General features: G+C 51.3%; 1 protein-coding gene across 1 annotated transcript in view; it reads left to right on the top strand.

Moving 5' to 3' along the window:
- MYBL2 (MYB proto-oncogene like 2) overlaps window positions 1-24255 on the top strand; it is a 32220-nt gene extending 7965 nt beyond the window's left edge. Inside the window, 11 exon segments of the mRNA XM_038750356.1 lie at window positions 457-677; window positions 1153-1309; window positions 2091-2207; window positions 2209-2403; window positions 7023-7436; window positions 8048-8187; window positions 9495-9594; window positions 14213-14326; window positions 19871-19987; window positions 21695-21886; window positions 23620-24255. Coding sequence (XP_038606284.1) covers window positions 457-677; window positions 1153-1309; window positions 2091-2207; window positions 2209-2403; window positions 7023-7436; window positions 8048-8187; window positions 9495-9594; window positions 14213-14326; window positions 19871-19987; window positions 21695-21886; window positions 23620-23748 — 1896 coding nt within the window. The 3' untranslated portion in view covers window positions 23749-24255.
- Window positions 24256-25319: the final 1064 nt, after the last annotated feature.

Genomic DNA, 25319 nt, shown 5'->3' with positions numbered 1-25319 from the left:
CAGTAGCGGCCTTACTGGCATTTGGTACTGGCTGTAGCTGGAGCCTTGGACAGGGAAATGGGGCTGCTGGGTTCTGTTTCCCAACTCTGGCGTGGCCTCACTGTACCTCTTGACCTGAGCCTCTGATTCCTCGGGTCCAAAAGGAGATTCTGATGCCACTGTCCTCTCACCTCTCTCTCCCACTCCTGTCCCACAGGTCCTCTCCCAAACGGGTCAGAGGCTACGCCTGAGGGATTTTTGACAAACCTTCAGTGGGCTCCTCTGGGAAAGCAGAGGTAGCAATCCTTTGGCATGGACCTCAGGGTTGGCGATGGAGTGCTTGTCACTCAGTGGTAGCCCGCGGGTCAGCAAGGTTTGGGTGGGCTTCTTTCCCGGGTCTCTAGGGAGCTCAGCAAGCACGAGTTTATTCCATGACCGTTCATCCTGGACTTGTTTCCCCCCTCCCCGCCGCCAAAGGTCATCGAGCTGGTGAAGAAGCATGGCACCAAGCAATGGACGCTGATCGCCAAGCACCTGAGGGGGCGTCTGGGCAAACAGTGCCGGGAGCGCTGGCACAATCATCTCAACCCCGAGGTCAAGAAGTCCTGCTGGACGGAGGAGGAGGACCGCGTCATCTGTGAGGCCCACAAGGTCCTGGGCAACCGTTGGGCTGAGATCGCCAAGCTGCTGCCCGGGAGGTGGGTGCTGCTCGAAAGCGGGGCCCTCCAGGGCCGGAGTCGCTCCCGTTTAAGGGGTGTCTTCAAAGTCCTTAGGGAAGTGAGGGATGGGGACAGGCAGAGGCAGAGTCCCCCTCCTCTGATTCACCCACCACCGGAGACCGGCACTGCCTTAACCTCAGAGGGAGGGGCAGGATCTGAGGGAGCCTCCGAGGGAGCACGTGAGATAAGGGATTGAAGTCGTCCTGTGGAGTCGGGCTAAAAGCCCAGTGGCCCCAAACCACCGGAGCCCCTCTTGAGGACGGTGCCGGTGGTCTTCGAGCTTCACGGAGCTGCACAGTGGATCGGGGACTGAGGGGGGAGCCGGGGGTGAAGGGTGGCATCTTAAGGGGCCTGCGAGACCCCGCCTCCAAGTTCCATGATGGGCTTCCAGGGCCCTGTGCCCTTCCGTGTCGGAGGCTTCCGGCCAAGGTGACCGATGGCTCTCCCGCGGCAGGACGGACAACGCCGTGAAGAACCACTGGAACTCCACCATCAAGCGCAAGGTGGACACGGGAGGCTTCCTGAGCGAAACTAAGGACTCCAAGCCCGTCTACCTTCTGGTGGAAGTGGAGGAACAGGACAGCCCGGGTGCCCAGCCAGCGGACAGCCAGGTAAGGGGGCGGGGGGCGGGGAGCGTCCAGGCCAGATGCCAAGTTCATTGGGAGCCTCCAGTTCCGTCTCTTGGGTTGGTGGGCAGGGAGGCCACGCTGGCAACAAGGTTCCACCCCTCTGCCTGCCCCAGGAGCATGGGCCAGGAGTGAGGAGGTAGCCGGGGATTTCCTTTTCTTATGCCTGCCCCCTTCAGATTCAGCGTCTCTGTCCGGGGGTGCCTCAGTCTTCACTTCCCTAATCCCGCCCCTCCTTTCCCCCCTTGTCTTCGTGGTCTCAAGGTCCATCTGTGGCTTGGCAGCAGAGAAGAGAGCGGGTAGGAGGGAGCGGAGAGAGACCAACGACCGGACCGGGAAGGGGATGCCTGTATTTCCTGCTGTGAAATGCAGAAAGCAGGGGAGGAAGTGGATTTGGGGGGCAGACAGGGAGTTGATGTCCCCAATGGGCACTTTGCACAACGAGTCCCCCAGATCCTGCAGAGTCTCTGGTAGCCCACCCCCCTGTAGGTTTTGGCTTTCGGATGACAAAATCAGATGCAGAAGCTGGTTGCTCTGGGGACTGGTAGCGAGGCTTTGGCTGGAGGCAGTGGGGTGGATTCAGTGACCTCGAGAGGTTCCAAACACCCGAAGGACGGTTAACCCAGACGGCTCCTCTTCCGACCAAACCGTCCCTCCTTCCTTTTCTCCCTCCCTCCTTCCCGTCCCAATCCCCCTCCTCACGCTCCCCGAACTACAGCCCTCGACGTAGCGTCTGGGCCCCCGCTTACGCCGTTGTCTTCCACAGACGAGCCTCATAACCAGCTGGCCTGGCGATGCCCTGGAGCTGAAGGAGGAAGAGGTCAGTGAGGAGGAGGAGGAGGTGGCAGCAGCTGCGGCCGCCATCGCCGCAACCCCCCCCAGCCCAGCAGGAGCAGCCCCCCGAGCAGCTGTCCGCAGCGCCAGCCCCAGCCCCTGTGGAGGGAGCCCCCGAAGAGGGGGAGCCCGAGGTCTCCCCCCGCGACGGTAGCTCTCCGTACAAATGGGTAGTGGAAGCGGCCAACTTCCTGTGCCCAGCCTCGGGGCCAGCCTTCACGGAAGCCCTGGACCTGATAGAATCGGTGAGAGACCTATCAGTGGAGGGGGAGAAAGAGAAAGGGCAGAGTTTTCCAGGCTTGGCTCCCACAGTCCAGGGTATTAGAGTGACGGACCGCAGGACTGAGTGGCAAGAATCGGAGTCCCGTGGTCGGCTGCGGCCACGGGGCCCGGTCGTTTTTGACCTTCTGGAAGGCTGGACTCGCATACCTCTCCCCGGAGATTAAAGGTCCTCCCCTCCTCTATCACCCTTCTTCTCCTCTCCCTTCCCCCTCCTCCTCAGATCACATCATCGCCCATCATCATCCCAGGTGGCCCATGAGTTGGTGGTGTAGCCTCTGTCCCTCCCGCTCTGGGGGCGGTGCACAGACGGACTGTATCTGGCCCCGGGCCGGACTGGCAGTTAGCCTGCAACGCTGCCGTGTGGGATCCCGAGGGACGGTGTCCGTTCCCGGGAAGGCTCTGCTGAGAAAATCAGAAACCGGGCTCGTGGCCCAGGTTTATTTGGCACCAGCCGTGGCCCAGAGATGCTACCGGACAGCTGGCCCCTGCATCTGACCGTTCAGGAGCTCCTCATGGCCTAGACCCCTGTTGCATTCAGCCCACCCCCTGGGCTCCCCTCTATGGGCCACATTTCACCCTGCTGTCCGGCTCATTTTTCAAAACGGCGTTCTGTACCCACCGTTTCCTCACTCCTCCGAAACTTTAGTGGTTATGTGCAATTTCTATTAAATCCTGCCACCCCTTGTAGATAGCGAGCAGGAACTCGTCTTCCAATTCTTAGAGAAGCAGCATGGCCTAGTGGTGAAAACACGGGCCTGGGTAGTCAGAGGGACCTGGGTTCTAATCCCGGCTCCACCGCTTGTCTGCTGTGTGACCTTGGGTAAGTCACTTAGCTTCTCTGCCTCAGTTCCCTCATCTGCAAAATGAGGATGAAGACTGGGAGCCCCATGTGGGATGTGGACTGTGTCCAACCTGATTAGCTTTTATCTACCCCCGGTGCTTAGTACGGTGCCTGGCACATAGTAAGCACTTAACAAATACCATTAAAAAAAATCCAACCAAAAAAAACTCGGTTGTAGTGTACTCTCCCAAGGGCTTAGTACAGTGTTCTGCTCACAGTAAGCATGCTCCATAGTTAATCGTATGTATTGGATGCTTACTGTGTGCAGAGCACTATACTAAGTGCTTGGGAGAGTACAGTATAACAGAAAACATATCATTGATTGGTTACCCATTCCTCTCTGCCTCAGTTACCACTCTGGGCTTTCTCCCTCTTTGATATCTACCCTTTTCTCTCACTTCACTCCAGGTCTTACTCTCCATTCCTCTCACTCTCACAATCAGTCAATCAGTAGGTAGGATTTTGGGAGGGCCTACTGTGTGCTGTGCACTGTACTAAGCATTTGGGAGAGTTCAGCAGAATTAGTGGACCTCATGACCTGCTCTCAAAGACCTTATGTAGTGGAGGAGATATACACTAGAGTAAAATTGCAGGCAGGAGGAAGTAATAAAGCATGTAAGATAGGTACATATCGAGAAGCAGCATGGCCTAGTGGGTAGAGACCAGGTCTGGAAATCAGAAGGACCTGGGTTCTGATCCCGGCTCTGCCACTTGTCTGCTGTGCGACCTTGGGCAAGTCACTTAACTTCTCTGGTCCTCAGTTACCTCATCTGTAAAATGGGGATTAATTCTGTGAGCCCCAAGTGGGACATGGACTGCATCTAACCTGATTGATTAACTTGTATCTACCCCAGCACGTAGCACTTAACAAATACCATTAAAAAGGACATAAATGCAACAGGGAATTACGAGTTAAGTGCTTGAATGGTATGAAAGAGGAAGTTGGGGATGTTAGGTGGAGAGGTAAGAAATTATTCAGAGGAGGGGATTATTCTTGAGGAGATGCCATTTAAGAAGGGCTTTGAAGAGGGGGCTGTCAAATACGAAGGGAAAGGGCATGGAGGGAGGGAGGTAAGCATTGTGATAAGTGGGAGAGAAGAGAACTAGGGCCAGGGAGTAGTTTAGCTCGAGAAGTTCGGAGCTCGCGAGCTGGAGGATAGTGTCTATCACATTCGTTGAATGCTTACTCAAGCACTGTACTAAGTGCTTGGGAGAGTACAACAAAACCGAGTTGGTAGACACATTCCCGGTCCACAAGAAACTTACAGCCTGGAGCCTAGACATTAATATAGATAAATTGCCAATTTGTACAGAAGTGATGTGGGGTGACTAAGTGGAAATCCAAGCGCAAGGGCAACGCGGAAGGGAGTGGAAGAGGAAATGAGGGCTTAGCCAGGGAAGGTCTCCTGGAGGAGATGTAGTTTTAACAAGGCTTTGAAGGTGGGGAGAATGATGGCATTTCGGATATGAAGGGGGAGGGAATGCAGGCCGTGGGCGAGGGGTTGGTGGTGAGAGAATGATGAGATCGAGGGATAGCGAGTAGGTTGGTGGTAGAGGAGCACAGGGAGCGTGCTGGATTGTAGAAGGAAATCAGCAGGTTGGAGGAGGGGGCAAGATGATTGAGTCTTCTAGACTGTGAGCCCGCTGTTGGGTAGGGACCGTCTGTAAATGGTGCCAACTTGTACTTTCCAAGTGCTTAGTACAGTGCTGTGCACACAGTAAGCACTCAATAAATACAGTTGAATGAATGAGTGCTTTAAAGCTGTTGGTAAGGAGTGTCTGATGCTGAGTTATTGGCCTAGAGGTGGTAGTTGAGGTAGTGATTGGTGTGAGCCCACTGTTGGGTAGGGACTGTCTGTATATGTTGCCAACTTGTACTTCCCAAGCGCTTAGTACAGTGCTCTGCACACAGTAAGCGCTCAATAAATACGATTGATGATGATGATGATCCACAGTTAGTTGGTTTTTGTTAAGTGCTTTCTATGTCAGGCACTTACCTAAGCTCTGGGCTAGGTACAAGCTAATCAGGTGCACCCAGTCTGTGTCTCATGGGGCTCTCAGTCTTAATCCTCATTTTACAGATGAGGTAACTGAGGCACAGAGGAGTTAAGTGATGCGGCAAAGGTCACACAGCAGAGAAGTGGCAGAGCCAGGATTAGAATCCAGGTCCTCTGTTGGCCAGGCATGGGCTCTATCCACTAAAAGCAGCTTGGCCTAGTGGATAGAGCATGGGCCTGGGAATCAGAAGGACCTGGGTTCTAATTCCGGCTCTACCACTTGTCTACCGAGTGACCTTGGGCGTGTCATTTCACTTCTCTGGGCCTCATTTCCCTCATCTGTAAAATGGGGATTGAGACTGTGAGCCCCATGTGGGATAAGGACTGTGTCCAACCTGATTAACTTGTGTCTACCACAGCGCTTTGAACAGTGATTTGACACAAAGTGAGCACTTAACAAATACCATCATTATTATTATCATCATCATTATTACTAGGCCACGCTGCTTCTCATGCGGGTGGGAAGCAGAGGAAGAGCAGGGAGAACGAGTCGGAGAAAGGGAAAAGACCGAGAAGGATTGACCAAGAGCAGCCCAATTGCACAAAGGCAAAATCATGAACGAAAAGTCTGTGACCCCAAGGGGCTGCTGTAATGTTTCTGAGCTGAGGAAAGGGCAGAGTAAAACCAGGTAAGGATGATTGGCAAGTGGCTAGAGTCGGCCTAGTGCCTGCGCTTATGTCCACCGTGCTCTGAGGCAGAAACAGAGGAGATGTGGTGAGGAGGTGATCCACAGCTGGGGTTTGGTGTGTGAGCTCAGTTGAGGGGTGTCTGTCAAGAAAGGGGAGATTGGGCAGGGAGTCCAAATAGGGCTCTGTGGTCTGGTATGCCTGGAGGAAACCCAGAGATTGGAGGTCTTTTTTGCGGGGGGGAATCTCACCTCTCAATTCCTCCTGTTCTACTTCCTGCTGCCAACTCCTTTGCTCCCTCTCCCTTAAAATGTGCCCATTTCCCACTTTCTCCATCTTCTGAAATTGTCTCCTCCAGAAGGTCTTCCCTGATTAATTTTTCTTCTCCCCAGGTCATATTCTACCAGCCACCACCTCAACAACTTTTTCCCTTAGGCTTTCTCGACCACCTGCAGCACATCTGTTCGTATCGACTTGCAGGCTCTATTATTCACCACTTCCTCATCCATGTATCCATCTTGCCATTCTCTACATCCTCTCACCCACAGGTGTTTTGATCTGTCTCCCCCACTGGGTTGTAAAGTCCCCAAGGGCCGGGATCGTGTCTCATCCTCCCTCTGGTGCAGGCTCTCGAGCACTTGGTTCCGTGCCTTCCGCTAATTAGTCGCTCGTTAAGTAATATCGGTTGATGGTCTGAGTGTCCAATATGGAGCAGAATACATGGAGGGAATACTTTGGTTCGATCTCCCCTTCCCCTCCAAGATTAATTTGGTTTGGAAGTGTCTCCGGGAAGCAGTGGTGAGTGCAAGGTCTTCCCAGGGCCGGGGATGCTCTAGCCTGGATTCAGAGTGACCCGACGACTGATGGCTGGGGCAATCCCTGGCCCCTCTCAACACCCCCCCCGGGGGTCTTCTGCCCAGGATGCCCCCCTCAACCTCCCCTCCGGGTCAAGGCCGAACTCCAGGGCTGAGGGTGGTACCCGGGAAAGCCGCCGTGCGCCCGCCTCGTTTCACTCCCTACCGATCCCCCGGGTTGCTGACGTCCTTTCCTTGGGCAGGATCCCGACGGGTGGTGCGACCTGAGCAACTTCGACCTGCCCGAGGACCAGTCTCCCGGTGTTGGCGGTGGAGGTGGCAGCAACAGCAGCAGTAGCAGCGATAGCAGTCCGGTCCAGCAGACGTCCAGCAAGCCTCCCGCCTCTCTCCCCAGCGTGACCGAGTACCGCCTGGACGGGCACACCATCTCGGACCTGAGCAAGAGCAGCAAAGGCGAGCTGATCCCCATCTCCCCGCGCACAGACGTCCGCTTCGGCACACCCCCGTCCGTCCTCAAGCGGCACAAGAAGAGGAAGATCACCCTGTCTCCGGTCACCGAGAACGGCACCAACACCACCCTCTCCTTCTTGGACTCGTGCAACAGTCTGACGCCCAAAAGCACCCCGGTGAAGACGTTGCCGTTCTCCCCTTCTCAGGTGGGCAGCTGGCCGGGGGCCGGGCCCGGACCGGAGTGTGCCGAGACGGGTCTGAGGGGAGTGGAGGGGTTGAGCGTTGCCGGGGCATCAGCCGTCTGGAATTTGCAGGGATCTTTGTTTCGTTGTGAGACCAGACTAGAGCATGAGGCAAAGTCTGGTTTGGGCCACATTGTCCCTCCTTCCCCTGTGCCAGGATCCAGAGGGGCTCCTCCATTCCCTGGCACCCTTCCCTCATTTGAGATCTGAGGGGGCCACGCCACGTGCCCCCCGCTCCCCTGGGGCGTGGGCGGAGGGGTGACACCCTCTGTGAACTCCCGGGCTCTGGCAGAGAAAGATGCTGAGCACCTCATCCTGTCCTGGCTCCCAGTCCCACTCTCCGCTGGGTTAGCCTGGCCCCCACAGGATTTTTTAAGCTCCTAGAGGACCAGGAATGGGGATGCTGCCTCTGTTGGTCTTTCCGGACGCTCAATACAGTGCCGGGGTTTCCTCCAGCAGGCAGTCGGCTGCCGTCAACAGCCTTAAGGGTGGTCTTTGTTCAGCGTTTGCTCTGAGCCAAGCTGCCAGTACTCTGCTCTTCTGAGTGGTCATTTTGGGTCCTCCCTCTTCTGCAGTTTCTCAACTTCTGGACCAAACAGGACAGCCTGGACCTGGAGAGCCCTTCTCTCACTTCCACCCCCGTGTGCAGTCAGAAGGTGATTGTCACCACCCCGCTGCACCGTGACAAGACTCCCCTGCACCAGAAAAACTCTGCGTAAGTCCCACCCCCCACCTGCCTTGTCCCTGCCTTCGCCTCTCCTGCGCCAGAGCCCGGGGGGAGAACTGGAGCTGCCGGCCGCTGAGCCTTTTGCGGTTCCTCCCTTGGTTGTCTAGGCCCTGGAGATCAGCCCAGTCCTGCCCTAGGAGCTCAGGTGGATGAATCCCGAGCCCCTGGAGTGGCAGCTCCCTGAGATGGATCGAATGTCAGGCCAGATGTTGGGGGGAAATTCTAGACCCGGCTTGTGTTTTTTTTCTGCAGATGAGGAATATCATTTTGTGTGATAAGTGTGGTACGCTAATCTGTGGGGGATGTGGAGCGGATAAATTGGTATTCACACATCCATCCATCCATTCATTCAGTAGTATTAATTGAGTGCTTACCGTGTGCAAAGCACTGTACTAAGCACTTGGGAGAATACAACAACAAACAGACAAATTCCCAGCCCACAACGAGCTCACGGTCTAGAGGGGAAAACAGACAATAATATGCATAAATCAATTACAGATACGTACATATGTTTTGTAGGGATGGGAAGGAACAGAATGTACATCCGTGAGTGTGTCTTTGAGGTAGAAACTCTTGTATACTTGCACACTTTGTTAACAAAATCCCAAAGCACCTCTTCAGGCGTATCGGGTGAGAATTTTTCGCATACCGTCAGACAGGAGAGAAAGGTACTTGAGTTTTTGAAGTAGGGGGTGATGATCTGTATTGAGCCATCCGCACTCCCTCGCCCCGTCCCCCTGGGTCCGTCGGGCAAGGGTGGCAGAGCACTCAGGAGGGAGAAGAGGAGCCGTCAGTGTTCACGGTCCAGAATGTGATTGAGGTCACCCTCAGAAGCCTTTCTTTTTAAAAGGGGGGAGGTGACTCTGGGCTCAGCATGGGAGAGTCAAGACTTGCTCGCTCATCCCGTCTGGGTTTGCTGCTGATCCAGTGAGTGCCTTGGGCAAGGGAGGGAGGGAGGGAGACAAAAGATGTGTCTGGAAGCAGTGTCTCCTAGTGGAAACCGCACGGGCCTGGGAGTTAGGACACGTGGGGCCTAATCCTGGCTCCGCCACTTGCCCGCTGTGTGTCCTTGGGTGGCTTCTCTGGGCCTCCGTTTCACTGTCTGAAAGTGGGGATTCAATATCTTTTCTCCCTCCCCTTTAGACTGACCCTATTTGGGACAGGAATTGCATCTGATTGTAGTACATCTGCCCCATTGCTTAGCACAGTGCTGCGTACTTAAGAAACACAAATGCCACAGTGATTATTATCGTTGGTCCTTTGACTCGGAGCTGTTGTTCCTTGGGCCCCGGCAGGTTTGTGACCCCGGATCAGAAATACTCGATGGACAACGCGCCGCACACGCCCACCCCTTTCAAGAACGCCCTGGAGAAGTACGGACCACTCAAACCTCTGGTACGGAGGAGTTGGGTAGCAGCACTCGGCCGGGTTTCTTCCCAGAGCTCACCTGAGATCGCTCAGTGACTCGGGAGCACTTCTGGACTCGGATGAGTGGCCGCTGAGAGGGCTGAGTGCCCCTCTGCCCTCCATCTGTGGATTGGACCAGCGGGCGGGATATCTCTTTCCACCCCGGACTGCCCCGGATGACCGGGTTCTCAGATCAGGTGGCTGCCAAAAGGCCCGGGATCTCTGGCTCGCAGTCTCATTTTCCAAGCTGGAAGGAACCAGGGGGAGAGGGAGCAGAGGTTGGACAGGGGGAGGGCTGATTTGGGATCCAGTTAAGTCTGAAGCTCAGGTACCTACTTTAGATTCTAGTGCCTGAGTGTCCTCTTTACCTCAGGAGTGGCGGTGGGAGTAGCGGGGATCATGGAAGTGGTGGTGGTGAGATGAATCTTGGGGGTGGTGGGGGGGGGGGGCATTTTGGGAGCGGTGGTGGTGTTGGGAAATCTTGGGAGTGGTGGTGGTGGTGGGGAATGTTGGGAGCGGTGGTGGTAGTGGGGGGGAATCTTGGGAGCCCTGGCAGTGGAAGGAACGGTATTTGAGTACTGACTGAATGCTTTTTGGGAAAGTGCGGCAGAAGCACAAGATAAGCCTAGTGCAAAATGCCGAAATCGTCAACCATAGGGAAGCAGCATGACCCAGTGGATAGAGCACTGTCCTGGGAGTCAAAAGGACCTGGGTTTTAATCCCTGCTCTGCCACTTGTCTGTTTTGTGACCTTGGCCCAGTCACTGAACATCTGTGCCTGTTACCTCATCTGTAAATTGAGGATTGAGTCCCATGGGGGACATGGACTGTGTAGCTTGTGTATCTATACCAGCGTGTAGTATGAGACTGTAGATGTAGTATGTAGTATGGAGAAGCAGCGTGGCTCAGTGGAAAGAGCACTGGCTTTGGAGTCAGAGGTCATGGGTTCAAATCCCAGCTCCGCCAATCGTCAGCTGTGTGACTTTAGGCAAGTCACTGAACTTCTCTGTGCCTCTGTTCCCTCATATGTAAAATGGGGATTAAGACTGTGAGCCCCGTGTGGGACAACCTGATCACCTTGTATCTCCCTCCAGCGCTTAGAACAGTGCTTGGCACATAGTAAATGCTTAACAAATACCAAAATCATCATCATCATCATGGGACCTGGTAGATAGTAGTAAGCCCTTAACAGATACCATTAAAAAAAAAAATGTGGCAAGTGGGTCATGGGACTCCAAACCCGATTTGTGGGTCAACCAAATTCTTGCTCGGGGTGCCCATTACTCGTTTCTGGAACGTCTGTGTTGTATTCATGTGGTCTTCCCAAATTCACTTCAATCTCTCCAGCCACGATGGATAACCGGACTAACTCACAGCTACCCTTGTACAAACTCAGTCCCGGAGCTCAGGAATCAGTTGGACTCTTGGGTAACAAGGATCGGTGTATGACACCCTAATGCCTTAACTGAGTTGTGGGAAACCAAGTCAGGGTGACATAGAGGAAACCATCTCCCCATCCCAAATTTTATATGGGTGCAGGGTGCCTGCTGTTGAAAATAGGAAAGATGATTTTTTTTTTTGTGAAGCAACTAGGCAAGTAGCTCTTACTTAGCCTCCACACCTCCATCAGTCAGTCAGTCAGTGGTATTATTGAGCGCAGCATACTGTACTAGGCACCTGGGAAAGTACCACAGAGTTGGTAAACATGTTCCCTGCCCACAAATCTAGAGGGGGAGACAAACATTCACATAAATTATGGCTAGGTACATAAGTACTGTGGGGCTGAGGATGGGGTGAATATCAAGTTTTTAAAGGCTACAGATCTAAGTACCTAGGCATTGCAGTCTAGTGGATAGAACATGAGCCCCCTCCTTCCTCTCCCCATCCCCCCTCCCTACCTCCTTCCCCTCCCCACAGCACCTGTGTATATGTTTGTACAGATTTATTACTCTATTTTACTTGTACATATTTACTATTCTATTTATTTTATTTTGTTAATATGTTTTGTTTTGTTGTCTGTCTCCCCCTTCTAGACTGTGAGCCCGCTGTTGGGTAGGGACCGTCTCTATATGTTGGCAACTTGTACTTCCCAAGTGGTTAGTACAGTGCTCTGCACACAGTTAGCACTCAATAAATGCGATTGAATGAATGAATGAACATGGGCCTGGTAGATGGACCTGGGTTCTCATTCCGCCTTTGTCAAATAATAATAATAATAATAATAATAATAATAATAATAATAACAACAATAACAACAATAATAATAATGGCATTTATTAAGCGCTTACTATGTACAAAGCAATCAATCAATCAATCAATTGTATTTATTGAGCACTTACTGTGTGCAGAGCACTGTACTAAGCGCTTGGGAAGTACAAGTCGGCAACACATAGAAACAGTCCCTACCCAACAGTGGGCTCACAGTCTAGAAGGGGGAGACAGAGAACAAAACCAAAAATACTAACAAAATAAAATAAATAGAATAGATATGTGCAAGTAAGATAAATAAATAAATAAATAAATAAATAGAGTAATAAATATGTACAAACATATATACGTATATACAGGTGCTGTGGGGAAGGGAAGGAGGTAAGATGGGGGGGATGGAGAGGGGGACAACGCTGGGGAGGTTACAAGGAGATCAGGTTGTCCCACGGGGGGCTCACAGTCTTCATCCCCATTTTACAGATGAGGGAACTAAGGCCCAGAGAAGTGAAGTGACTTGCCCAAAGTCACACAGCTGACAATTGGCAGATTCGGGATTCGAACCCATGACCCCTGACTCCAAAGCCCGTGCTCTTTCCACTGAGCCGTGCTGCTTCTCTACACACTTATCCGCTGTGTGACCTTGAGCAAGTCACTTAGCTTCTCTGGTCTTCAGTTAGCCCATCTGTAAAATGGGGATTAAGACTGTGAGCCTCACGTGGGCCAGGGACTGTGTCCAACCTGATGAGTTTGAAGCCATCCCAGCGCTTAGGACAGTGCTTGACACGTAGTAAGCACTTAACAAATATCATCATCATCCATGCAGAAGGTAGAGGGAGTAGGGGAAGTGAGGACTGAGAGCAGGAAGACCTCTCAGAGGAGATGTGATTTTAATAAGGCTTTGAAGGTGGGGAAAGTGGCAGTCTATTTGTGAAGGGGGAGGGAGTTCCAAGCTAAAGGGAGGATGTGGGCAAGTGGCGGTGGTGAGATAGATGGGATTTGAGGTACAGGATCATGGTGGATTTGGAGGAGTAAAGCGTGGAGTCTGGGTTGTAGGAAATCAGCGAGGTAAAATATGAGACGGCCAGATGATTCAGTGCTTTAAAGCCAGTGGCAAAGAGTTTCTGTTTCAGGTGGATGGCCAGCTATTGGAGGCTCTTGAGGAGTAGGGTGAGGTGGACTGAATTTTTTTTTTAAGAAAAAGATCTGGGCAGTAGAGCCAGGTATGGACTGGAGAGGGAGAGACAGGAGGCAGGGAGGTCAGCAAGGAGGCTGATGCAGTAATCAAGGAGAGTTATAAGTGTTTGTATCAGTGTAGTCATAGTCTGAATGGGGAGGAGAGGGCAGACTTCAATAATGTTGCGGAGGTAGAACTGACAGGATTTGGCAACAGAGCGAACATGTGGATTGAATGAGACAGATGAGTCGATAATGTCATCTACAGTGACGGGAAAGTCAAGAGAGGGCAGGTTTTGGGTGTGAAAATGAGTTCTGTTTTAGACGTGCTAAGTTTGAGATGTCAGTGGGACCCCCAAGGTAGAGAGATCCTGAAGGCAGGTGGAGATGACTCCAGAGAAGGAGGGAGGTTAGGGCTGGACAGGTAGATTGGGGAGTCATTCGCTTAGAGATGATAGTTGAAGCCGTGGTAGCAAATAATACTACTACTAATAATGATGGTATCTGTTAAGCACATACTATATGCCAAGCACTGGTGTTCTCCAAGAGAGTGGCTGGTTTGGGGTGGCAGAGCTAGGGGGATGCTGAGGAGATGTGAATTCTCTTATGATGTTTTTAAAGCATCTACTATGTACCACTTTACTAAGCATCAGGGTAGATACAAGATAATTGTCAGGCACAGTCCCTGTCCCACCTATGGCTCACTGTCTAAAGGGGCTAGAGAACAGGTCTCCATTTTACAGATGAGGGATCTGAGGCACAGAAAATTAAACTGACTTTTACCTGCAGTGTAACCCAGGGTGAGTGGGATTAGAGCTGGGAGGCAGGGTGATCAGTGAGGAAGCTGGAATTAGAACCCAAGTCCCCCAACTCCCAGGCCCTTTCCACTTAGTCCATCGTAGAAATGCTTTGACTCCGACCTGGAGGTCCAGCAGGGCCAAAAATGGGACTTCCAGGGGCCTGAGGGGAGACGTTATGGCCAATCAATCAATCAGTGGTATTTATTGAGCATTTAATATGTGCAGATCACTGTACTAAGCATGTGGGAGAGTACATTTCAACAGAGTTAACAGGCACGTTCCCTGCCCACACCCTGCATCCAGTTGGTCCACCCTGCATCTTCCTTCCTCCTCCTTCCTACTCCGGCCATCCGAAGATGATTCCAGCCTCCTCTCCCCTCCATCCCCACACTTCCCCAACCCTAATCGCTGTCCGCCCGTCCACAGCCCCAGACCCCCCACCTGGAAGAAGACTTGAAAGAGGTGCTGCGAACAGAGGCGGGCATCGAACTCATCATTGAGGATGACGTGAAGCCGGACAGGCCCAAGAGGAAACAAGGGGTGAGTGGCTCCTCTGCTCAGAATTTGGGGTGGTGGGGGAGAGGATTTGGGGCAAGAAAGGCAATGCTCCTTGGAAGCTCAGAGTGACCAGTAAACCTGCTAAGGGCTGGCAGTGAGGAGGGGTGTTGAGAGGTGTGATTGGGGATTTGTAGCCTTATCCTGTGATTGCTATGTGTGTGTGTGTGTGCGCACGCGTACACAAACACACACATTTTTCCTAGGCTTAACTTTAGGGCCCCGGGGTTGGGGAAACAAATAATAATACCAATAATGGCATTTATTAAGCATTTATGTGCTAACGCCAGGGTAATCAGTTAATATTTATTGAGTGCTTATTGTGTACAGAGCACTGTACTGAGTGCTTGAGAGTTCAAAATAAGAGTTGGTAGACACAGGCTCTGCCCACAGTGAGCTTAAGTCTTGAGAGGGAGACAGACATTAATATAAATAAGTAAATTGTGGATATAATAATAATAATGATGGCATTTAGTAAGCGCTTACTATGTGCAAAGCACTGTTCTAAGCCCTGGGGAGGTTACAAAGTGATCAGGTTGTCCCATGGGAGGCTCACAGTCTTAATCCCCATTTTACAGACGAGGTAACTGAGGCCCAGGGAAGTTCAGTGAGTCACACAGCTGACAACTGGTGGCGCTGGGCTTTGAACCCATGACCTCTGACTCCAAAGCCCGTATTCTTTCCAGTGAGCCATGCTGCTTCTCAAGTGTTTTGGAGCAGAGGGATGAATAAGGGAGCAAATCAGGGTGATGCAGACGGAGTGGGGGAAGTGAGGGCTTAGGAAATGCCTCTTGGAAGGCTTTGAAGCAGGGAGAGTAATTGTTCTTCAGATATGAAAAGGGAGGAGATTCCAGGCGAGAGGCAGGACATGGACAATACGTCCTTGGTGAGATAGATAAGCTCAAGGTACAGGTAATAGGTGGCGTTAGAGAAGTGAAGTGCTCGGGCTGGGTTGTAGGAGAGGAACTAAGTGAGGTAGGACGGGGGGCAAGGTGATTGAGTGCTTTAAAGCCAATGGTGAGGAGTTTCTGTTTGATGTGGAGGTGGATGGGCAACCACTGGAGGTTCTTGAGGAGTGGGGAAACGTGGCGTGAACGATTTTGTAGAAAAATGATCCAGGCAGCAGAGTGATGTATGGATTGGAGTGGGGAATGATAGGCAGCTGAGAGGTCAAGGAGGATTAGAATGGAGTAGAGGCTGTTGGATTTGGGAAGAAGATCATTTATCACCTTGGAGAAGGTGGTTTCTGTGAAATGAAGGGGACGGAAGCCAGATTGGAGAGGATCACGGAGAGAAGTGGAGAGGAAGTTGAGGCAGTGGGTGTAGACAACTTGCTCAAGGAGTCTGGAGAGGAATGGTAGGAGGGAGATGGTGAGATAACTGGAGGGAGCTGAGGGGTTGAGAGGTTTTTTTAGGTTAAAGGAGACGTGAGCATGTTTGAAAGCAGTGGGACAGATGTCATTGGACAGCAAATAGCTGAAGATGGTGGTCAGAGAGGGAAGAAGAGAAGGGGCGAGTGCTTTGAGGTGTGAAGGGATAGGGTTAGTTGCGCAGGTGGAGAGGGTGGATTTTGAGAGAAGGCAGGGGATGTCTTCTTGAAATACTGGTAGGAAAGATGAGAGAGCTGAAGAAGAGGCAGGAGGATGGTGGGGCAAGGGAGATTTTAGGGAGATCACACCCGATAGTTTCAGTTTTCTTAATAAAATAGGTGGCCAGGCCATTAGGGGCAAAAGATGGAGGAAGCAGGTGAGAGATGGGTTTTGAGAAGGGAGTTAAATGTTTGGAACAGCTGGCGAGGGCAATGGGCATGGCTGTCAATAAGGATGACGAAATAATTTTGCCGGGCAGAGGGGAAGGCAGAGTTAAAGCAGGCAAGGATGGGCGTGGAATGGATGAGGTCGGCCTGACATCTAGATTACCACTGGCAGCATTCTGCCACTCGTGCACAGTAGCAGAGGACTGTGGACGTGATCCAGGGCTGTGGGTTAGCCGTATGAGGTTGAAAAAGGGGATAGAGTACCAGGGAGAAACAGAGTTACTAGACCGGTTGTAGTCTGGGTCTTTATGGTCCCAGTCTCCATCCCCAGTTTAGAAGTGAAGTGAGGTAACTTAGGTCCAGAGAAGTGAAGTGCCACTTGCAGACAAGTGGCAGAGCCGGGATTAGAACTCAGGTCCTTCTGACTCTCAGTGCTTCTCTAACTCCCTCATTCATTCAGTGGTATTTATTGAGCACTCACTGTATGCCGAGCACTCTACTAAGTGCTTGGGAGAGGGCAATACAATAGCATTGGTAGACAGGATTTCTGAACACAAGTTTGCAGTCCTGTCTTACAAAGAAGCAGCATGGCATAGTGGTTAGAGCATAGACTTGGGAGTCAGAAGGTCAATGGTTCTAATACAAGCTCCTCCACTTGTCTGCTGTGTGACCTTGGGCAAGTCACTTCACTCCTCCGTGCCTCAGTTACTTCTTCTGTTAAATGAGGATTGTGACTGCGAGCTCCACGTGGGACAGGGACTGTGTCCAACCTGCTTTGCTTATATCCACCCCAGCGCTTAAAACAGTGTCTGGCACATAGTAAGCGCTTAATAAATATCATTATTATTGTTATTCCAAACACTTCTGGGTCACCTGGCCAGTGCCGAGACTGTGCTTTGTCGGTATTCCGCTGCCTGGCAGTATTCATTTGAGGACCTGCTGAGCGGTGAAGAGCAGGTACTCTGTGTTTGGAAACGCACAGTGGGGACAAGGCCGCCCCCAGCAAGCTTAGAAGGTCTAGATTTGATTTTATTGGTGCCAGGGGCATTTTGCTTTTGTCTGCTTTGTTTCCTTTCATGTGCATTTGTATAATCACACGTCAGCATGCCCTGTGTCCCCTTGGCCTCGAGGAAAGAACTTGGGTCTGGCCATTTCCTCCTGCCTTCAGGACATCTCTACTCGGGTGTCCCCCTGACACCTCAGACTCAAAATGTCCAAAACAGAACTCTTCATCTTCTCACCCAAACCTTGTCTTCCCCCTTTCATTGATTGATTGATTCATTCATTCACTTGTATTTTTTGAGTGCTTACTGTGTTTATTCTAAGCACTTGGGAGAGTGAAATACAATGTTAAACAGACACATTCCCTGCCCACAGTGAGCTTACAGTCTGGAGGTGGGGAGATAGACATCAAAGCAAATAAATAAATTGCAGATTTGTATGTAAATGCTGTGGGGCTGGGAGAGAGAAAGAACCAAGGGAGCAGGTCAGGGCAATGCAGAACGGAGTGGGAGAAGAGGAAAGGAGTGGCTCAGTATTGGAAGGAGAAGCCTCCTGACTTTTCCATCATTGTAGGCAATACCACCATCCTCCCTGTCTCATAATCTCTTAACTGTGATATACGTATAGTACTGGACTCATCTCTCTCATTCAACCCCCTCATTCAATCTGTATTGAAATCCCGTTGTTTCTTCCGTCACAACATTTCTAGAATCTGCCCTTTCCTCTCCATCCAAACACTAATCAATTAATCAGTGGCATTTAGTGAGCGCTTATGTGCAGAGCACTGTATTAAGGCGCTCATCATTTTCTGCCTTGACTATTTCATCAACCTTAATAATAATAATGAATAATTGTGGTATTTGTTAAGTGCTTACTCTGTGTCAGGCACTGTACTAAGCACTGGGGTGGATTCAAGCAAATCATACTGAAACTCCTTAACATCAGCTCTCTCCCTCCTACTTAACCTTGCTGATCTACTAGACTCCAACTCGAATATTCCACTCCTGTAACACCACCCTACTTTCCGTAACTCGAATTCATCTATCCCGTCACCGACCCCTTGCCCACATTCTCCCTCGGACCTGGAACTCCTTCCCGCTTCATATCCAACGGTCCACCACGCTCCCCATTTTCAAAACCCTTCTAAAATCACATCCCCTCCAAAAGGACTTCCCAGACTAAGCCCCTTATTTTGCCATTCATGTATCAACTGTGAATTTGACTATGTACCCGTTATGCACTTTGATACTCACCCAAGCCCCCCTCAGTTCTCATGTAAGAGCTCTTACTCTACTATTTCCCCAGTCCCTGATCCATTTTCATGTCTGCCTCCCCTTGGAGTCTGTAAGCTCCTGAGGGCAGGGATCGTGTCTTCCAATTCTTGTATTTTTTTTTCCAAGATCCTAGTACACTCCTCTGCATGTAGTAAGCACTTAAGAAATATCTTGATTGATAGATTGTCAGGGGTCCTCAATTCTCGTAACAACTCTACCACTTACCTGCTGTGTGACCTTGGGCATATCACTTAACTTCTCTGTGCCTCAATTTCTTCAACTGAAAAATGAGGGTTAAGTACCTATTTTCTCCTTTCTGGGAACTGTGAAACCCGTGTGGGACAGAGACCGTATCCAGCCTAGTTATCTCGTGTCTACCCCAGCGCTTAATATAGTGCATGGCACATAATAAGTGCTTAACAAGTACCTCAGTTATATTAGTACTCACTCCTTTTGTTCTTCCCTGCCTTTCATTTTCTTTTTCTTCCCTTCTTCCCCTCTCTTTTTGCCTCTCTCCCTTCTTCTCCCCCTTTTCCTCTCCTCTCACTCTTCCCTCTCTCTCTTTCTCTCATTTTCTTCTTTCTCCATTCTTCTTTCCCAGACTTCCCCCTTCAAACTAAGGGAGTGCAGATTTGAAATTCATAAGGCCCTTTTGATACAGTGAGTATGAAAAGATGTCCTTGTTGCTGCATCTAATAACAGAGGAGAATAAATCCTTTCACAGAACTCTTGGAAGTTCTATTTTCTAAACGTAAAGGGGCCATTGAAGTCTTCACCTTTTCTCTACTTGGACCCACGACCTCCATCTGAATTATCTGGATAGCCGAGGACTCAGATATATAGGGAAGTCTGGCTCCATGTTTATGAAGAGTGCTTTCATCCAAGTTTCTCCGGACACTTTCTAAGCTTCTTTCCTGGCCTCTCCCGGAAACTGGGGGGAAATGTTGCTTTGCCAAAGGTCAGAAATGACTCTGTAGCCAAGGCACGAACAAGGTACAAGTCCTCAGCGGTTTCCCAGCCTCCTCCTCTCTCTCTCTACTCCCCCATATCAGTCAATTATTGGTATTTATTGAGTGCCTACTGCGTGCAGAGCACTGTACTAAACACTTGAGAGAGTACAATGCTGTACCAGTCCTTTTCTTACTTAGATTGAGTACCCCGTGTGGAAGAGAGATTGGCATATAGTAAACCAGTGCTTGGCATATAGTAAACACAGATACCACTATTCTTCTTTTTATTATTACTATTGAGTGAACCCAACCTACCCTTTTGGGGATGGACAGCTGATCTGGAGGGGTTTGTACGTTGAGGTGGAACAAATAGTATTGCTTTGCTGTTAGTGGACGGCCATCAGGGGTTGGGGGGTGGTGGAGACCTTGGAAACACTTTCCCATTGCTCCTCGCCTTTGTGGGTTGGAAAGTCTCCTATGGTACTTGCTCACTTTGCTCATCACCAAACCATTCCCTTGCCTCGGTTCCTTTCCGTCGGTCTCGCAGCTACGCCGGAGTCCCATTAAGAAAGTTCGGAAGTCTCTCGCTCTGGATATTGTGGATGAGGACGCGAAGCTAACGCTCTCTTCCCTGCCCAAGGTCATGGGCTTCAAGAGGAACCAGGTGAGAGAAATTGACAGTAGCTCCTTTCTGCGCTATCGCCAAGAGGGGTTCTCGGGGCCCGGTGGGGTGAGGGCAGTTAGGAGTCTGTCTCCCCACTCTTCTTGCCAGAATGGTAACGATGCATTTTTTTTTAATGGTATATAAGTCCTTGCTATTATGTCAAGCTCTCGTCTAAGTGCTTGACATAAGTGCTTATGTTGCCAACTTGTACTTCTCAAGCGCTTAATACAGTGCTCTGCACACAGTAAGCGCTCAGTAAATACGATTGAATGAATGAGTGACTACTGGGGTAGATGGAAGTTTATCAGGTTGGACACAGTCCCTGGCCCACATGGGACCCCCGGTTTCAATTGGAAGGAGGAGGATTTACAGTCCTTCTGACTGTAAGCTCATGTGGTCAGGGAATGTGTCTACCAACCCGGTTTGATAGTACTCTCCCAAGCGCTTAGTAAAGTGCTCTGCACACAGTAAGCACTCAATAAATGCCATTGATTGAGGGTTTAATCCCCATTTTACAGATGAGATAATTGAGACACAGAAAAACTAAATGATTGCCCAAGGGCAACAGCATGCATACGGTGGAGTCAGGATTGGAGCCCAGATCCTCTGGCTCTCAGGGCCTTATTCTTTCCATTAGGCTATATCACTTCTCTACTTCCCAAGAGAGGGTGAGAGAAGGGTAGAGTCCTAAATGCTGCAAGTGAGGAAACTGCATGCATAATCTATACCTGAGGAATGTGCAGTATATCAATGATAGCCAGCAGTGCCACCAGTGACTCGCTATCAGTAGCTGGGAGGCCTTTGGGGGGCTGGGGGGGGGTGCAAGAGAAGCTTGTTTTGCTTGATTGCATAATCTTTTTTGCCTGATTGAGTCTGATCCTCTTGTGAGAACAACTTTGGGAGCCTCAGAAATGCTAAATTGAAGAGGGAGCAGGCTTTTGACCCTTTCGGAAGTGACTGGGCTGACTGAGAGGAGGGAGGTGCCGAACAGTCAGTTGATTCCCCTGCCTTCCTGGTGATAAAATCTAATTATCAGGGAAAGCCCTGGTCTTCCTAGGGGCCTAAGGAAGTAGCCTCTCAAAGCCTCCAGCAACCATGCTCTGATAGTCACTGACACCTCTTGCTATCTCAGTGGCTCCTGCTGCTCTTTGATCTACCCTTCCATCTCCTGGGCTGTTGGGAGTTGGCCTGGGAGGAGGGTTTCCGGATCATCCCTAGCTAGTTCTAGCCTCGCTCCCTGTTACCATGAGCAGCTGTGGTGTTACATTTGGAAAATCCATTTAGGCTGGAGGAACCTCTTTATTTATGGCTCAGCAAGGGAGAGGATTGGCTTCCTGTCTTTGTCATATCCCTGCTGGGGAAAAGTAGACACAAATGCAGGGAAACATTCAAAATAGGCCATCTGCGTCCCCTGTGGGACTGTCAATGGGTCTGTTTGCCCAGGCCCTGGGTCCGGGGAGGGCGGGGAGAGCCAAGACTAGACTGGAGGCCTTCCACACAATGCAGTGTTTTATTGTGGTTTGGGGCATCTTGGGCTGTCCCCCTCGCCTCTCTCCCTCCTCCTTCCCTCCTTCCTTGCTCTCCCGCCCCCAGCCCACTGCAGCCGGGTCGAGGTCACTCCCATCAGGCCTCAGGGGCAGACACCATTTTGTTTGTGAGTTTTTCCCGCGCAGGGTAGTGAACTTGAAATGTTCGTTTCGATCGCAGTCCACAAGCTTCCTGTCCAGCTCCCTAAACCTGTCTTCGAGCAGTAGGAACGACAACAGTTTGCTCAACCGGGGGTTCGTGCAAGCCAAACCTCAGGCCAGGCCACAGGCCAAGCCGCACACCAAGCCGCAGGGAAAGTCTGAGAAGGCCTCGCTCAGGAAAACTCCAAGTCGACCCCAGGCTCCCGCCCCGGTAAGTGCTGGCTCCGCCCCAAACCAGGTGGAGTGGGTTTATTTTCCCAGCATTTTCCAGTGAGAGACATTCATATTTATCTCTCGACCTGGAAAGAACACGCTTCCCCGAGCGAGGCCGCGTGGGGGTCCATAACAGTGTATTACAACAGCTCACGGCCCATGGCGGTGGGTTCTGCCTGGGGAGAAGAAACGTTCCTCAAAGAGCCAAACTCTAAAAGTTGGTTTCGAGCATTTCCCCATAGTATCCCGGTGTGTTGCTCACTGTGTTCCGGCTGATCTGCGTTGAGGGAGTCCTCAGACTCAGGGTGGAAGCTTTCTGAAGGTGGGAATTGTGCTTACTTTTCCTCGATAGAGCCCTGCCCATGGTGTGTCGTGTTGTTGATGGGGCGGGGAGAAGGAAGCATCACTCTGCTCCTCTTTCAGATAGCTTGGGGACACGGAGGCGCAGTGAGACAGTGACCCTGTGAGGGAGGAGTCTACAGGCCCAAAGCCTGAGCCAGCTTAGACCACAAAGCCCCCGGCTCTTTTCCTCCCCATCTTACTTCTTATCTTCTTTCCTACACTCTCCCCTCTTCCTGACTTAAACCACCACTCTTCTCCCTGGTCCCCAAGGGTGCAACTTTGGGGTCATCTTTGATGCCTCTCTCTCACTTGTCGTTGTTAACGGTATTTGTTAAGCTCTTACTATGGGCCAGTCACTGTTCTAAGTGCTGGGGTAGATATAAGGTAGTCAGGTCAGACATAGTTTCTGTCCCACATGGGGCTCACAGTCTTAATCCCCATATTACAGATGAGGTAACTGAGGCACAGAAGTGAAGCGACTTGCCCAGGGTCACAACAGATAAATGGTGGAGCCGGGACTAGAACCCAGGTCTTTCTGGCCCCCAGGCCAGAGCTCTATCCACTAAGCCACGCTGCTTCTCCTCCCACATTCAACCGCTTTTATGAGATTAATAATTGCGATATTTAATTATTTTCTCTGTGCCAAGCCCTGTACTAAGCACTGGACTGGAGACAGGATAATCAGTTCAGATACAGTTTCCTTCCCACCCGGGGTTTCCAGCTGCTGGCTCTTATAGACCCATTTCTCTCCACTTTAGCTTTCTTTCTGGTTTTCCTGTTTAGTCTCGCTCCCATTGAGTTCTATTCTGCATATATTTTAAAATGTTGATCAGCACAGCAATCGATTGATCGTATTTATCGAGCTGTGGGGAGTGCAATATAACAGAGTTGGAAGATACCTTCCGTGCCGACAAGGGGCTTTCAGACTAGAAGACTCTTTCTTTTCCTCCCTCCCATTACTTCCCTACTGAAACAGAAATTCCGGACCATTGACTTCAGGGTCTTCCCCTCAGCTTCTCTCTTCCCACCTTGCTGCTTCCCTCACTCACAAAATTGTCCTGCCTATGATCTGTTGCACCCACCCTTCCCTGCCTTAGAAAGGGTAACTCTCCTCTCCTTCAACAGTCCTCCTTTTTTAAAGCAGGGTGGGGGAATTGTCCCCTGGTATTGGATCCTCAAGTGCTTCTACCACTTGGAAATGATTTTTTCTGTCTCCCTCGTTAGAGTAAAAATCTCCTTGGGCAGCAGGAAATATGTGTTGCTTCCGCTCTGCTTGGCAAAACGCTTAGCTGAGTGTATTGTGCTTAGGAAGTGCTCAATCAATACCCCCATCACTAGTTCTTGGTTCTGCAATGGCTTTCACGTTCACTTTCACTCTCTTCCCCTCAGATGTCTAAAGCTTGGAAAGCGGTTGCCTGCGGTGGAACTAAGGACCAGATTTTTATGCAAGAGAAAGCCAGACAGATCCTGGGCGCGCTGAAACAGAGCCACACATCACGGACACTGATTTTATCATGAAGGACTGGATCTATCTGCTTTTGCCTCTTCTAATTTTTTTTAATAAGGGCCGATGGGGGAATGGACGCATGCTTGGTGTGGAGGTGGGGGATCTCCCCGCCTCCTTTGGTGACCCTGGCATCTGGAGCCTCGGCAGGCTGTGAGTTGCCAGTGAGATAAAGGGGAGCAGGGTTGGATGGTGCTACACCACTCACTGTTTTCAGGCCTTCCTTGGCCCCCACTTCCCAGGGGCTCTTCAAGTTTTCCTCGTCGACAGAGGAGTATCTCGGGACGACGCTAGCGGAAAACCGATCGGTGCGTTTCTCTGGAGCCTCCCCGGTGGAGGAGTGGTTAGGGTTGGGCCTGGGAATCGATTTCCCGTTGCTGCAGCGAACGGAGAGCGGCTCCGCTCGTGACTTTACCTGCCTCAGCACAGGGGCCGGGCCCCGGGGTAAGGAAGCTGACGGGAGAGGGACCATCTCAGGGGAGGGGGCCTGGGGTGGGGGACTAGGGGTGGCGATGACCCTCCCGCAGTTCTCCAAGGTTGGGGTGAGCGTGGCCTCCCTGGGCGCGCTCTCTCACTCTTTCTCTCCCTCGCCCTGTGGGGTCTCTTTTCTGTCCTTCCCATTGTGTTTAATATTATTAATAATTTTTTAAAAAATAAACTGTCTCTTCCTGCCTCCCACTCAACTGGGAATTTGCCTCCTGGATGTCGGGTGTGAGGGCGTGCGAAGAGCCCGGTGTCCTGGCCACGGCCTGGGGCCCTGGTCTCCACGTGGTCAAGGAAACGATGGGGGATAGGTTGGGGGGGGTGGGTGTTTTTGTGTCGGGAGAGGGGCCCCATCAAGTGGCTCTGAGCACGTCAGCTGTCGGCTTATGCTAGGAGAAGGCTCTGGAAATCTTCCCTGTTTACCATGGGGCCCCCTCGATTTAAAATGCAGATTTCCATCGAGTTCCCCATGACACTTATCTGTTTCCAGTCACGGCGTACGTTGATTTCAAATTCAGTGGAAATGACAACCGCAGGGAACTCCTACCTACGGGTCCTCAGGTGCCAAGGCCCAACTGGGCACAGAGTCAGTACTGACTTGAAAATTTATCTTTGGAATCTAGGCTCTGTCCTCAAAGTCTTCACTCCAGACCCTGGTGGTGCCAGCCAAAGGGAACTCCGCCCGGAGGTAGCGGGTCGAAGCTTCTCCTCGGGTTCCCAGGCCTGGCTCCGGCCCATCTCCTCACATTGGATTCCTCTCTTTGTCACCGACTGGAGGGTGTCACCGCTGCAGGTCTGTGTTGCTGCTGCTTCTTAGCTGAGGAGCCCGGATGGTTGGGAGACAGGGAACCGGCTGGCACCGTTATGCAGCGGGTCCGCCCTGCGGGAGTTTCCCATCCTGAATACCCACCCAGCCCCAGCTGGGCTCATACAGGCGGAGATGAAAGGAATTCAGCGAGTAGAGGGGGCCTGGTCGGGGATGGTGGTGGTTGTGTCGATGTTGTTGTCTGACTCTCTGTCCTTGGCCCGGACAGATGGAAATTGAAGGTCCGTTAGCCCGGGCACTCTGAAAATACGGGGTGACGTTGCCTCTTCTCTGCTG

Source organism: Tachyglossus aculeatus, chromosome 8, assembly GCF_015852505.1.
Source record: "Tachyglossus aculeatus isolate mTacAcu1 chromosome 8, mTacAcu1.pri, whole genome shotgun sequence".
Lineage (NCBI taxonomy): Eukaryota > Metazoa > Chordata > Mammalia > Monotremata > Tachyglossidae > Tachyglossus > Tachyglossus aculeatus.
This window is presented reverse-complemented; position numbering and strand designations above follow the sequence as displayed.